The sequence below is a fragment of the Hyposmocoma kahamanoa genome, unplaced genomic scaffold (assembly GCF_003589595.1).
Source record: "Hyposmocoma kahamanoa isolate Upper Pololo Valley unplaced genomic scaffold, ASM358959v1 190, whole genome shotgun sequence".
Classification (NCBI taxonomy): Eukaryota; Metazoa; Arthropoda; class Insecta; order Lepidoptera; family Cosmopterigidae; genus Hyposmocoma; species Hyposmocoma kahamanoa.
Genome location: NW_020653718.1, coordinates 1,939,179 through 1,954,776, shown reverse-complemented (window position 1 = coordinate 1,954,776; position 15,598 = coordinate 1,939,179). Strand labels below are relative to the sequence as shown.

The 15,598-nt window shown below is 34.6% G+C and overlaps 1 protein-coding gene across 10 annotated transcripts in view; it reads left to right on the top strand.

The window, feature by feature from the left end:
- LOC113226358 (nesprin-1-like) overlaps positions 1-15,598 on the top strand; it is a 132,619-nt gene that overhangs the window by 90,760 nt on the left and 26,261 nt on the right. For 9 of the 10 annotated variants that reach the window (XM_026458952.1, XM_026458949.1, XM_026458954.1 and 6 more), the window contains 3 exons: positions 66-266; positions 471-649; positions 834-960. The exons of the other annotated variant lie outside the window; for it this stretch is intronic. In XM_026458952.1, coding sequence (XP_026314737.1) covers positions 66-266; positions 471-649; positions 834-960 — 507 coding nt within the window. The remainder of the gene's footprint in view (positions 1-65; positions 267-470; positions 650-833; positions 961-15,598) is intronic. 10 annotated transcript variants of the gene reach the window in all.

Here is a 15,598-nt window from a genome sequence, read left to right as displayed (position 1 = left end):
AACAATAAAATTTTAATAATGTGCGCATATCTTAGAAGTCCTAATTATATATTTTCATATCTCAGGAGACTCACGCTGATCTGGAAGCGGCGGCTAACGACCTTAGTGCCCGACTTCGCGCCAAAGTGCACTTATGGAGGCGTTTTGAAAGACAACTGGAGTTGGTGCAAGGGGCAGTTAGGGAGGCTGACTACATGGTCGAGCTACTGACTGTCCAGGGACAGGTCGACTACGACCGCCTGCTAAAAGCCACAGAGAAACTGGAGGTCAGTACTATTATTGTTACAGTTACAGGTGTACTCAAAGTTATCAATATTACTCCAAATTATTTTGTCACAACTGCACTATGAGTTCTATCTATAAATCTCATCTCATCAAATCCCCCTTTAGATTTGGATTCAACTTTACTTACGTTAATACTAAACGGTCCATTGTCCATAGCCCGCTTGACCTCTTAATATTTCTTGCAGACGCTGAGTGAATCGCTCACCCGCCGTAGCGGTGAGCTAGTCGGGGAGTTGAAAGATGCTGCAGCTCCACTGGAAGCGTCAACCGAGCCAAGCGTAGCCGCGCAGTTAAGAAGAGAACTGGACGACGCTGCTGCAGCCTACGAACACACTTGCAATAATTTAACACAACTGTGTGAGAAGTAAGTCTAATTTTTCATAAATCTATTGTTGTTTTAGAATGTATTAATGAAGAAAATACAAATGGTTTATTGGCTAAGTTAAGTAAAAGCGTTTTTGTTCCAGTTAAAATTTTTTTCTTAAATCGTTCTACATCTATCCAGGCAAATAAATCTTTTTGAAATCTAATCCTTGTTTCGTTCACAGATACCACAAAGCCGTAGACCTATGGAAACGTTATCGAGACGCTGCCGCTGCGGTGCGCGCCTTTGCGGAGTTCCAAGAAGGACGCCTGCACCTTTTACGGCCCGACGATGCCCTGTCCACTTCAAAGGTAAGTGACGCTTGCTGTTAAAACAAATTTTACTTGCACGAAACAATTTACAAGCGAAATACGACGTAAATTTTGGAAATTTCATATACAATTAACTTCTTAACCGACTTCAAAAAAGTTTTTTTATGTTGAAAAGGGGGTACTTCAATAGTGGTCCCGTTCAAATTTGAAGAAAATATTCCCCGTCTAAGGGTGGTAAATTTGGGGATAAAATCGATACCGATTGGATTACACCCACTTTCCATTAACTGATTTGAATATAACTTGGCAAATAGATGTAACTTTTCCACAAAGTTTTAGGGTCGGTTTTGTTTTATAAAAAAAGTTATAAGTTATAATTATTGGTTGGAAAAAAGCAACGTCAGAAGTCACATTTGAAACCGTTTGAATTGTTCGACTTACGTAAAAATTAAATTTAAAAGACTACAATACTTACCTCGTAGTTCGCTTCTACCCTTCTTGATACAGCGTTCCAGGACTAGACTTCACTGCATCCTGTACCTCTACCGTGACTTTACATTGTCAATGTAAATGTTAACAGTTCTTTTTTGTGGCCGCTAAGGCCGCGACACAATTTGCCGTATAACATTATCAAGTATATGACGCTATTGTTAGCCACTATTTAACGCTGTAAATTCGTGGTAAAGTATCTTTATTATAAGTTGACACGGACAGTTGTAACTAGCGATCGTGTAGAATATTTGAATACAACTGTCGTTGTAAATTTTTTGACCGATGCTCAAGAAGATCTTATCACCTTGCGGATGTAAATCAGGCTAAGGTTCAGTCCTATATGGTTTACGATACATACCTTTATTAAGTCTATAAAGCCTGATAAATTCGGAGTCCTGGATTTTGAACAAAAGTTCAATTATTCGGAGAGTACTCTGCTGTTTGACGTAAAAGCAATTCCTATTTTTAAACCATTTTACGTACCTCCACAGAACACTATCAAATAGATAAATTGCATTATATGAATTGTATGCAATTCACAATGTTAATTGTTAATTAAGTGACCTTTTTGCGATTTAAAATACTAATCGTATTAAGATCTAAGATATTAAGACAGTCCTGCTCGACTGTCACCTGTACGTAATAATAATTATTTTTGTGCACACAAGGACAAACAAAAACAAGATAAGAAGCAAAGTAAAATGTAATTTACATTAAGAGGCTTGGTAATATTTTCATGAAAAATATTGATACACAAGAATAATAGTAAAATATCAAATTATTTGCATTATTGCCTTCTTTATTCTTATTTTGACAGTTGGCCTACTAGTATCCAGATCAATATTATTGATATACATTTTAACAAAAATAGCCGGATTTTATTACCTATATTGAATTAAAATGAAACATTTTTAAATACGTCTCCTCTTTGTATTTTTCATAAACATAGTTCTAAATACTCTGTACGTATGTATGAATTTACAACAATTGACAATTCAAATGAACTTATGCTCAGTAATTGGATAAAAAATGGGTCGAGGATAATTCAAATGTAACAAGTTCGGTTATTTATTCCATAAGCGTGACCAATATTCAGTCGATAGTCGGTATAATATTTATCAACTGCAATCACTAGATGCTTGCAAGCGGACAACACTTTTGCACATGAACTGTCATGATTCGCTCTGGACCTTTTGGAGGGAAAAGTGTCGTTTTTATTTCGACTTTCAATTATTTTGTGAAATCTAGTTTAAAGTGGAATAGGATAGTGCTATTGTGCCTTAATCGAAGATTAAAACGCGAAATTATACGAATCTCGAACTAAAATACCCGTATCGGCCCGTTTTAAGGAATCCCGAGTCAATCCAAGCACGCCGCCTCAAATTGCCTACCCTCTTTGTGGCGGCCATATTTACAGAAACATAATTAAACTTCATGTTTAGGCTGATGGCTTTGCCAAAGCCTTAATAAATTAAAAAAAAATGAACTGTCATTTTACTCCGTCTTCAAAAAAGACAGACTATAGTCATTGACTTACAAATAAAGGGACGACGGGTCTAATACAAAAACCACGAAAAAAATGTCCCAAGTCAACCTATTTAAACGTAGTGACATGTAAAGGAATATGAAAAAGCTAAAACGTTGAATTTAAATTGTAATGTCATCGCAGTACTGTCTAATTTTGCTTGCTTCGCTGTCAGTCGAACAAACGAAGACTAAAGCGTGAATGACGCTCTGTGTACGATTTTAACGCCCTATAAGTTCGGACACTTTTTAGCGCGGACTCGACGTCCATATAATTGTAAGTCAATGACTAGAGCGGAGTAATGTCACAATAAATAAATGTATAATTAGCATGGTTGTAAAGCATAGTATTCAATAAAATCAATATTATACTTTCGAATGTTACTTATTTTGAGAAATCAAAAATTACGAAGAGGCAATATCATAAAAATTAATCTTTCATTAAAGAACTTTGAAATTTTAACCGTTAAAATAACAAATCTGCGCTGAGTTTGCACAAAAACACCCAATTTGCGTATTTGCAAGCGAAATTTCGCGGTCAAGTGATGTGCAAATACGTTAACGTTACTTTTACCGTTAAAGAGCATACAAGGTGCTTAAATACGTACATGTACAGATTTTTGTGTATCTTTTTGTCTATCTCCTTATAAGGGGAGCTATTAGGCTATGTTTTATACTAGGCTATTGTTTATAGGGCCTGGGGGTCGATTCAGACCGATTCAATTTGATATTGTACGTTTTCTTTTAATTTTTATTCACAGTACCCGAATCTAACGTCAAACTATCGTATTCGAAACCGAACCGAAAGTCACTCCACGATTACTCGAATTTCTCGACCAGCAAACGCTACAAACATTATTCAGGGGGCCTACTATGAGTTCTTAGAGCAATCCTATTTGAGCCTGTAAGTCGGATTGCCTGTCAAATTCGTACTATGACCTCACAAAAACAATTCACTGTCCAGTTTACGTTCCCCATTCGAAATCCGTTCACCTTTTCTTTCATAGCAAAATCATATCATGACATGCTATTTGCCATGCAAGTGGCGGCCTCATCTGTAAAAATAAGCAAATTCAAAAAAAGTTACTCCGTGACTAACTTCTTTTAGGCTTTGTTACATTTTTAAGAAATTTCATTTAAGTTTTATTATATTTTCAATTTCATAATTATTTGTTATCTTTATAGGATCAAATAAATACTATTAACTATTGAGCGTTTTTTTAAAACTTTTAAATAGTGCCAAATTTTACTATAAATGCAATCAATGAAAATGTAGGAATACAAGATACGTTCCAATTATTTATCTAATTACAAACTCACCTTATTAATTTCAATGATAAAGACTAGGCATGACATGTAATTTTGTCGTACGACAAATGCAAGCATGATTGAAAAGTTGCCGATATTACAAAACAACGTTGTAAGTATAATCAATAATAAAATTAATAAAAAAATGTGTTTATTCTCATTTTCAATACAATCGGTTAATACTGCTTGAACGCTCCCATGACAATACATCTGTCTATTTCTTTCATATGATTTAGTATGTAGTTCCATCTCGCTCTTGTTAGATGTCAGCTAGCCAGCCAGAGACAATAATTACCGTTTAAAAAGTAAAACTCATCCTGTCATGCCATTCCCGTTCAACTTTGTGTAGGTCATGATACGAATTTAAGCAATTCAGTTTTACCACTTCAAGTGAATTGTAAGGAACTTGGCTGGCTGGCTTATAAGCTCATAGTAGGCCCCCTGAACACAGTTATCGAAAATCAGTTACCGAACGTCCTATTGTTTACAAAGCAAGAATTAATATGGACATTTCTTGTTATTTTGAATAAAGTCTGGATTTTGTTCATTCCTATATTTTAGGCCTATAAAGTCTTAAAATGTATATAAAACAATTTTTATTTTTCTTATAATCTTTTTCACCGACTAACTCCGTAAAAGCTGTTGGATAACGATATCGTATACGAATCCGAATGGAACATTTAACTGAATAATGCTTGCCACTGTGGTGAAAGATTTTACCAATCGGCGTACTCGGGGTGCGCCAGATGTAGGTACAAGAAAGGAATGGTACGTCGTGCGAGGAGGCTCTTTTCGTATACCCCAAATAGCGAAGTCAATAACCTATTGTAACTGTAGTTTGGAATAGGGTCCCTCATGCAATCCGTGCCAGATGCTCTGCGAATTAGGCGACGACACGAACCAATAGACCTTACGAATTTTCCTATGTGTTTGTTACAGATCTTAGTTTTTGGTTTTTAACATTGACTTACAAATAAATGGACGACGGGTCTAATACAAAAACCACGAAAAAATGTCCCAAGTCAACCTATTTAAACGTAGTGACATGGAAAGGAATATGAAAAAGCTAAAACGTTGAATTTTAAATTGTAATGTCATCGCAGTACTGTCTAATTTTGCTTGCTTCGCTGTCAGTCGAACAAACGAAGACTTAAGCGTGAATGACGCTCTGTATACGATTTTAACGCCCTATAAGTTCGGACACTTTTTAGCGCGTACCCGACGTCCATATAATTGTAAGTCAATGGTTTTTAACGACATTTTTGCCGTAGAATATAATGTTATAGAATAGAAATAGAAATAGCTCCTTGTGAAAGAGTTCGTCCAGGGCAGTTCTGCCACGTTACTTATTTCTTAATGGGAGCATCACATTTACACATTTAGTAAGGGTGATAATGGTGAAATTACAGGCACACGGGACTTGTCAACTTATGTCTCAGGGTGACGGGCGCAGTGGCAGTGCCCCTCAGATCTTTGGGATTTAAAGCTCTAAGTGACACTGCAACTGCTAAGGACAGGCTGTAGCTTACCATGAGGCGCACGACTTGTCCGTCCCGTCACTTGATATTACACAAAAATAAAATAATTTCCGTTATAATATAATATATATTCAAAAACAACATTAAAGACTAGACGCAAATTAAATTAAGACTGCACCCCGGAACTGTTTGTCAGACATTTACTTACAGATAAATGGACGACGGGTCTAATACAAAAACCGCGAAAAAAATGTCCCAAGTCAACCTATTTAAACGTAGTGACATTTAAAGGAATATGAAAAAGCTAAAACGTTGAATTTAAATTGTCATCGCAGTACTGTCTAATTTTGCTTGCTTCGCTGTCAGTCGAACAAACGAAGACTAGAGCGTGAATGACGCTCTGTATACGATTTTAACGCCCTATAAGTTCCGACACTTTTTAGCGCGAACCCGACGTGCATATAATTGTAAGTCAGTGTTGTCAGATAGCCATTGTTCTCGTCTAAATCATGGCATATGTGTATAAACTTCAGATGGTTGGCTTGATAACAGGGTAAAATTCTACTTGTGCAATTATGAGAAGCCTAGCCTACGATAAACGTATATTGCGATGGAAATGTAAAACAACTTGTCGTTTCATAGAGTGAGTCATACATAGCAGACTTGACTAAGTGACCGCGCCCGGTCGACGCACTTTGCCCTTAAATGTTATGCATAAGATGTAATGGAAGTATACTACAAATAGTAATAAATAATTTTAAAAAATGTTTCTTTATTTATATATACCCATTAATAAATTTAACATTAGTTATTGCATTAAATTACATAACAATTTAATTGATTTTTATTAACTGAAAATTATTATTATTATTATTATTATTATTATGAAGTAAATAATTAAGAATTAAATTAAATTGAATTTACATTACAAATAATAGTATAATTATAATTATAATTTACTTATTTATATTTTAAAAATGGAATGTTCGCTTACAAAATAGCACGTGTCGCATACTGTTCTTACAATTATATTGGCGGAATATAGTTTATATTTTAGTTATAATTTGTAACGAATGTACGAGATAGAAAACGAATTTACGAGATAATTTTTATATGTAGATATTTCTTTTTAAGTGTTACTTAGAACTTGCAAAATTTTTGTTTCCAACTGAAGGCCTATTAATTATTAAATTCACGTTTATCCCAAATATTACAAACTATCTACCGGTTTTACGTTACGCCGCGCCACCCGCTGCCCCGTCAGTCGACAACCGGCGCTTGTCGACGTCAGATCAATTTTCTCAGTCTGTTCTTTTACACCGCGTGGATTGCGAAACGCGAGATGTAACCCCCTACACCTCACTTCCTAAAATCTAAATTCTTGAAATACCTCGCCTTAGTCTTAGACAAAGTCCAATTTGTAAATACGAAGAACTCATTGACTTACAATTATATGGACGTCGGGTCCGCGCTAAAAAGTGTCCGCACTTGTAAGGCGCTAAAATCGTATACAGAGCGCGACACTCCGCTTTAGTCTTCATTTGTTCTACTGACAGCGCGATACTGCGATGACATTACAATTTAAATTTCGAATAGGTTGACTTGGGACATTTTTTTCGTGGTTTTTGTATTAGACCCGTCGTCCATTTATTTGTAAGCCAATGGAAGAACTTGCTTAAATCGCTTGCTTAAACATTTTTGCTTAGTCAAAGTTCGTTTATAAATCTCAGCCAAAGTGAAGGACGATTTTGCCCAAGAAATAGACGTCAGTTCGTCTATAATACAATGAAGCGTTCTAAACATTGTTTTCTAATTAACATAATAATCTAGCAAACATTCTCACGCCCGCATGTTTGTTTATACTATACAGTTACTTGATATTTGGGAATTTTGTTATTAGTTTAAAGAAAAAATGAACGGTGGTTATAGATGTATATGTTTTTAAGTCGTCTTTACATCACCTGTATTAATACTGGGCACAAATCTTCTCTAACAACTCTAACTATTAGAACAAATTAGCGTAATACTTTATACAGCAAATAAACCTTAAACTATTTACACAAATGTAACGTAAAAAGTACTTTTTACAATGAACAAACTTAACACTACTCGTTGAGTGCAGCCGTACCGAATATTACGAGTATGTATTTAATTAAATCTATGTTGACACTTTCAGCAATAATTTCACTTTTTTCGGTTTATCTTTTTTGTGATACTAGCTGACGGGATGAACAAAATTGTGCAGCCTGGCGGTAACCGACGCGCCTGTCCATAATAATTGCAATGCCACTCAGAGGCATTGCCACTGCGCCCGTCGCACTAAAATTAACAGAAAAACGAATACACAAGGTTAACAAAATAAGATATCTCCATTCTAACCTTTGATTAGCGAAATGCGAATAGAAAACTCGCGATAAGCGTTGGTAATGAACGAAAACACGTTCATGAACAAAACACCTAATGAACTGATAAGACCGTGATAACAGCGCCCGGTCGGCAGTCGTTCGGTGTACGTCCTTGCGTGCGGACGTCTCCACAGTCTAATAAATATTATTATTATAACACTCGCGAAAAGAACGAACAAAACTCGAAACGATCTCTAGAATTTATGAAAATCCTGAACGACAATCTTTAAAACAAATAATACAATTCGAAAAGTAAGCCACGCGCGCGAAAACACAAGGCCGAAACGTGTGACATCAACGTTGTTGCAGCCAACTTTTAATCAACCGTATGCATAATTCCATTTGATTATTAGGCGATAAAGTAGAACTGCATACAATGTGCTTGGCCTTGGACCGTGACCATGACTCCATTAGCGATGTTCCTGAAATTTTGAATTCCGCATTCAATTTCAATTTGAATTTGAAGCTCGGTCAGTCATTTCGGAACTTCGTGGTCGTTCGAACGCGCTCGTGATTTAAATTCATTTTCACGTTCCGATTTTAACAAACATTGTTAATTAACGAATTTCGATCATAAATTTTATCTTAAATGTGGATTTGATAAAACAAATGTGAACAAATTTAAGTGTGGTGACATGTTTATGTTGAGAATGACAAATTATATTGTGGAAATGATAAGATATTTGTGTCAGTGTGTCAGAGAGTGATCTTACAGGAACAATGTCACTACAAGAGGTGAGGTTGAAATAATTGTACCATTTGTCGTGGTGGGTAGAATCCGCATAGTTTGTTTTGAATACAAAATGTACTGATAAGGTGATTTTTATTGTTATTTGATTTGAAAATTAAATTCAAAAGTGGAGTCAGTTGCAGTGGTATTTATTGTTTTTTAATTGATACGAACATATTAATTTGCTTCGATGTTTAATTATAAGTAGATCGACCTCAGTGGCGCAGCGTTATAAAAGACGATAGATGAAGAGATAGTTCGATTACCGGCAGAACCACTTCCGGAAACGAACTTTTCTAAATCGGTTCCAGTCTGGGCGTAACCCTACCCCTTAACTATCAATTGCCAGGGTAATTGGTTATCTTGCACTTTATTATAATACCTATTTAATTGATTTTTGCTTTTAAACCATTTTTATAACGTAACCCTCGATTCCACGTTCACAAAGCATCTTTTTATCTCTCATAATATCATAGTTAAATAGTTATCGTCTAAATTCAAATTATTCACGCGAGATGGCTAAATCAAGTATATACTAAAACATTATTTTCCTCGTACACTACGTCATGCCATCTCAATTTATATAAATAAATAAAATAAATAAATATAAGACAGGATCACGTACGTTGCTCTGATTCCAAAGAAAGTAATTAGAGCACTTGTGTTACGTAAATCGGAAACAACGACGATACAACAAACACCCAAACTTGAGACAATATAGAAAAGCTAATTTTTCTTCATTGACCCGGTGGGGATCGAATTTCAAAGTTCGCTATCTTCAACGACCTAAACCAAGTTAATTTTTTGGTCATTTTCTGTTTTTAATGTAAACAGCTTTATTTTATTTACTAATATTACGCTCCCCGAATTTTGTGGAAAAAAAATATAAAGAAACAAAAAAACTAAATTCGAAAAAAAATAAAAAAACGGATTTTGTAAAAAAAAGAAACAAAATAAAAGCAGAATAGACAAATACTTTAAATTAGTTAGTGTTCATTAGATGAATCGAAATGGCGACACCATGAAAATCGGTATGCAAGCCAGTTGATCGCAGAGGTCATCAGACTGTACTGACTGTATGTGAGAATGATCTATGTCTTTAATTATCTAAGTTACGCACATTTATAGATGTTTAGTGGCAATACCTCTCGCTAACAGAGAAAGAAAATATCATGATGAAATCTCCATTTCGAAGATATCACTATCTTTAGAAACCGTGTGAAGAAAACCCAACCCGGGACTAGAGAAGCCGGCCAAAACCCTATCCTTAGATAAGCCCTGTGCCCAGCACTGGACTTATAATGAGTTGATGATGACGACAATGAGACATGCATGTCGACGATTTAACTTTATGGACAATATGCAGGTACCTATTTAGTGCCCAGGGACCTGCGATTCATGAGGCCCCCTAATTCCTGCCACCAACCGATAACCTATAATACTTGTTTTAATAAACGATAAAATGTTATTCATCCGCAAATCAACCGATAATTTTGACTATAAATATATAATAATACATCAGCTTTTTTTGCTTCGAGATTTTCAAGCTGATCTGTGACTATCGCCTACGCATTGTTACAAATTATAAGTCAACAAATGTTTGTTAAAGCAAAACTTGTTTAAATATTTTATTAGAGTTATTTAGCAACGGAGAGAGGTATAATTTGTCCAATTTAAATGCGAACTGCAAACAACATTTTATTTACTATATTCTAAAGTACACTTTTTGTACATTCTGAAAAAACTTTCAAATCTCATACCAGGTATTTGCTCTAATGCGGCACACGATACAGTGACTCGCACAAGAGTTACTTTGCCTGAATAATTAAATAAATAATAGTAGAATAAATGTAGATTTTTTTTTTGCCTACTATTTTTGCTTGTTGTTAATAAAACAGTCCCATTATATCATAGTTGTAGGGGCCTCATTAAAGTTTCCAGGGCCTCCAATAGGTTAAAGACGTCCCTAATAATACGTACGTACTCGTCGAGAATTTGCCAGACACAACACATTACTCTTTTCAACTTCAAACTTTTTTATCTACGGCTCCGTCGTTTTGCGCGACGATTTCGCCAACCTCAGGGTTGAAAGACATGTAGTGCGGTGGTGAGATAGATTGCCGGTTAATTAATGAAATGACTTATTTGAAAAAAAAAGTACTTTTGTCGTTTGCATAAAAACAAATTAACTAAAGTTATTGCTACCATTGTTATTATACCTCATAAAACTGGCGATCGTTAACTAAATAGTATAATTAAAAGAACAATTAACAAAATTCAACTCGCGTATAGTCGAAAAGAAAAGCCTTACAGTATTTAAGAACGTACAAGTAACAAAAATAATAAATTGTGTATAGAAACTATAACTTGTTATATAACTAGACGAAAGAAAGGCGCGCGAGATTGCCATTTTTTTCGCCCGTGCTCGCTACAGGTTAAAAAATAATATTTAAAGTTTTAGCATAAATCTATCTCCATTATCTAAAGATTCATTTTTGCATAAATTTGTACGTTTCGTACATTCAATAAACGACGTTTGTCACATCGAAGTCAATGGTTTTTTTCAAGTTAATTTAACATTGCAAATACAATAAGGTCTTCAAAATATAACTAAGCTCTGCTACTGAGTTTTGAATGAACACAGAGAACCATCGTTGTTAAATAAATTGTAGTAAAATTTTGTTAGATGACAGATATGAACAATTTTGGAAGAGAGAAAAAATAGCCATCAAAAACAGTCAACGATAAAAATGACGCTGTTACGACTTTAATACTTAAAATATTCTCTAATAAGATATCGATACCAGAAGTATCAATCAACGTAACGGACATTTTGTCGAAAATGAGTTACATATATCATTTGATTGGAAAGTTCGCGCTGTATCGATTGGTATTATTAAGGAATACAAATTTAGGAATACCCGTGTTTGTGTCGTGGTTTAAAATATAGCATGTCCCTTACATTAAAAAAAGATATTTAGTTGTGCTTTACGTTGCTAATATTTTATGTGTAAACCGTATAATTTTCTATTTCTCTTACTGCTTATACTGTGCACGACGGTTGGCATGGGCATTCCTAAACCTTTCGTTTATAGCATGAAAGAAGACGAAATTTTAAGAAACTTTGCTCTAGATACAATCAAAATTGGAGCAGACAGTAAAAAGTTACCGACGGATTTAAAAAAATTAAATCTTTTTTTGCTTTGGAAAAACGGTAGTTTGTCCCTTACATTAATTAATACTTCTGGTATCGACACTCGACGGAAATAGTACAAATCCGCGTATGTAGTATTGGTGAAAGGCGAGTACCTGCACTAAACGAAATTTTACGGGTTTGTTATTTCAATGGTTACGACTTTCATATTTGCACAGTAAGCATAATTTTATATTATCTCCGGACATAACAATGCATTCCCGTAATTCACGCTAATTTGGTTGCCATGACATTTACGCGTATCGGATTTGACCACTAAATTACCGAAATGGAAACTCCTAATCCAATGCCAGTTACGCGTAATTGCACAATTCCCGATGAAATATCTTATAAAATACATATTTTACTATACGAAATTGTATGTTCTGCATTGAGCAATAGTACATAAGATGTAAAAATCCACTATTGAAAATTTAAACTTCAGACACAATGGGTATAAATTCATAATTTTACAGTCAACTGAATACGAAATATTCAATGTAACAATAGTTTATTTTGGCAAACATTGACACCAATACGTACTTAGATCAAACTGAGAGAAAGAGCTGACAATATTAATATACTTTAATACAAAAAAATGTAATAGTAACTGTACAATTAGATGGATTGTGCATTTGGGGATTCTGTTACATCGAAAAAATTAGGACGACGTAAATTTGTAGCAGCGCCGTTGTTTTTTAATCACAAAACAGTAGTTATTTTACATATTTATGTTACCACTCATTAACCAACGCTACTTGAAATCTACAAATCATTGACAAATCACTGTTGAATTCAATTCATTAAGAATTAATATCATTCATAATTTTTTATTAGTAATTTTCACAACTTCACCTGAATAAGTTACGTCCGACAGAAAAAGTTTATGAGTCGATCGATTCATCCAGTCGAGAAATCATTTGGCGGTAGTTTTTAAAATGTTCTTTTTTTTAATACTCGTGTTATTTTGAGGTGAATTGTAAATTTTTAATGTGTATTATTTATGTATGGTCGGTTACATGTATGGAAATTAAACTTTTTTGAAAAATAACAAACAGTGCCTCCACGTCTATTCTCCTATAGTCGTGGAGAGAACTTTTTTATATGGGCTGATTTCAGTTATTGCCGTAATAATGGTTCAATTGATATATTTTAACATCGATTCTCAATTTCACTGATCGTGTCTCATCACTGGTTCATGAATATGGTTTGACATATGTCATTCTAATGAAAAAATTTTACGGAGTGTAACATTAAAAAACAAAATGTAGAAGACGTAGTTCGAGTAACAGAGGTATACCAGTTTCCACTCTCTCCTTTACTACTCCTTTAGGGAGTATCCTAATACCACAATCCAGAAATGCTCAAAAATGAGTCAATGCCATCTAGCGGTGTGAGACGGAACTTCATTTATGTGGTTATATGATAATGTGATTTTGTTACACTACTAAAATATCATTACAAGTCTTTTCTCTTTGTCACTGATGGTATTATGTTCCTGGCCTTATTCACGGCGTAATTAGCGAGCCGCTGACTCAAGGACGGCTTAGTTTTGCCATTGTTTTGCAGACTCACCTAAGTTTTAGACACGAGAGCCAAAAACTTGAGTTAAAACTCTTGAGTTAAAACTTAAATTTTAATATTTTGTCTAAATGTTTGAAAATTCGTATATTGTGCAATAGACTATATCGTTTCCTAGTAGATATCTAGAAAGCTCCGTGTCTTGGGGATACATTGTCATAAACTTTAGGAATGTGGGGGAATTGCCATAAATGTCATAAATAATATACGTTGACATGATTTTTATGACAAATGGGTAGAAAACAATACTTCCTTTAAATTTGATTGTTGGATTGTTTGATTTTCGATTGCATATAACTTTTTTCCCCAGTCGTTTATAGTTCATGTTATGATTCAAGCGTGAGACAACACACCGAGCGCGGGCGCGGGACGGGCGTACGCGTGTCATTCATATAAATACACGGAATTAGATTCGCCCGCGCCGCGGTCTCGACCCGAAACGCGCCCGACCCGCACCCGCTCTCTGTATTTCACGCTTTAGTACTCAGAGCTGTTTTCAGAATGTGCAATTCTTTTTTTAACGATAACCGCCCCTCTCATTGTTTTCTATTCTCGTATTATACATTAAATTGAATCCTTTTATGAAGCCTACGATTAAAGCAAGTCATGTTGGTACAATCATTATAGGTACTTTTGCTGCTATTTCTTAAGAATTGTTCTTTTCACTTAGACATATTAATACACTTGACGGTGGCGAAAGAGTTAGTTATTCAGTGGGAATAGCACTTGGCTAAAATCGTAGCCTGAATGTCTCAACTCTACCCGCAGTTGAGAATGTCTTAATTGCGAGCGCCAAGCACGCCCCGCGCCCTCGCGTTAGCTGAAAATGTTGTTTCGACCTTCGAACTGCCCTTAAATCAATAAAACTGCCTCCACATTGGCCATTGCCAAACTTTAGCTGTTAATGTACTTCTTTTACAAGGACGTGTAGTTTGAATATGATTAATGTTCGAAAATTCGTTACTTTTCAGTTGACTTCGATACAATCAAAACTCCCTCGGGATATATTATTTATAAAAAAGGATGGCGAAAGCTGACCCAATCATTTTATAATCAACGAAGAGCCGTTCATGGACTTCGCTAGAATAATTTTACGTTTAATTTATGCATAGTTGTCAATATATTTTTGTATATTTTTAGAAGTCCGGAATAAAGAAATTGTAAAACAAAGTATTTTAGAACAAATGCAAGAACATAACGCAATTGATTCAATTTGACCATAGATTATGTAACGTTCTAGTAAGTACGTTTCATTTTAAGCATGACTGAATATTTACCTACAATTTAAAGAATTGGTTATTTTATAGCACACACATAAAACACACATAAAGCTGTAAAACACATAATCAAATAATTAAACAGTAATGATAGAGTAAAAATAAAACACAATATAGACAAAAATGTCATTTAGACAATATCTAAATGAGAAATAAAAAAGTTAGCAAAGGTACCAGTGTAACCGTTTGTAGCATTTTTTAGGATTTCTGCTATTTGAATATCAATACAGTACAAATTTAAATACAATTAATAGCGACTTCTCTGGCCAAGGCTGGTAGCTGTAAAGTTACCTAACTAGGTGACGAAATACTTTCATAGATTTCTCATAGATGGCGTTACGGTTAAAAAGTAGTTCAAAAATCAAATACAAAAGATCCGGCAACAAGGACATAGAAAAATCCGTGAGGTCCGCTAGTTCGTTCCGTGGCTTAAGTGGCATAGTGTCTGGTATGGTTTACTAGAAGACGTCGGTTCGAATCCGGCCAGATCGAAGAAATTTTTTCTAAGTATTCGATTTTTGTATTAATAATTATAACAAACTAGTGGACTAATTTCACAAAAAATAATTGAATGTCAATTCAATACAAATTAAAATTATGATATTTATCTATTTTTTATGAAAATACTCTACTGGTTTGTTATTGTTATTAATACAAAGATCGAACAAACGCGTTTTAAATCCGAAAAT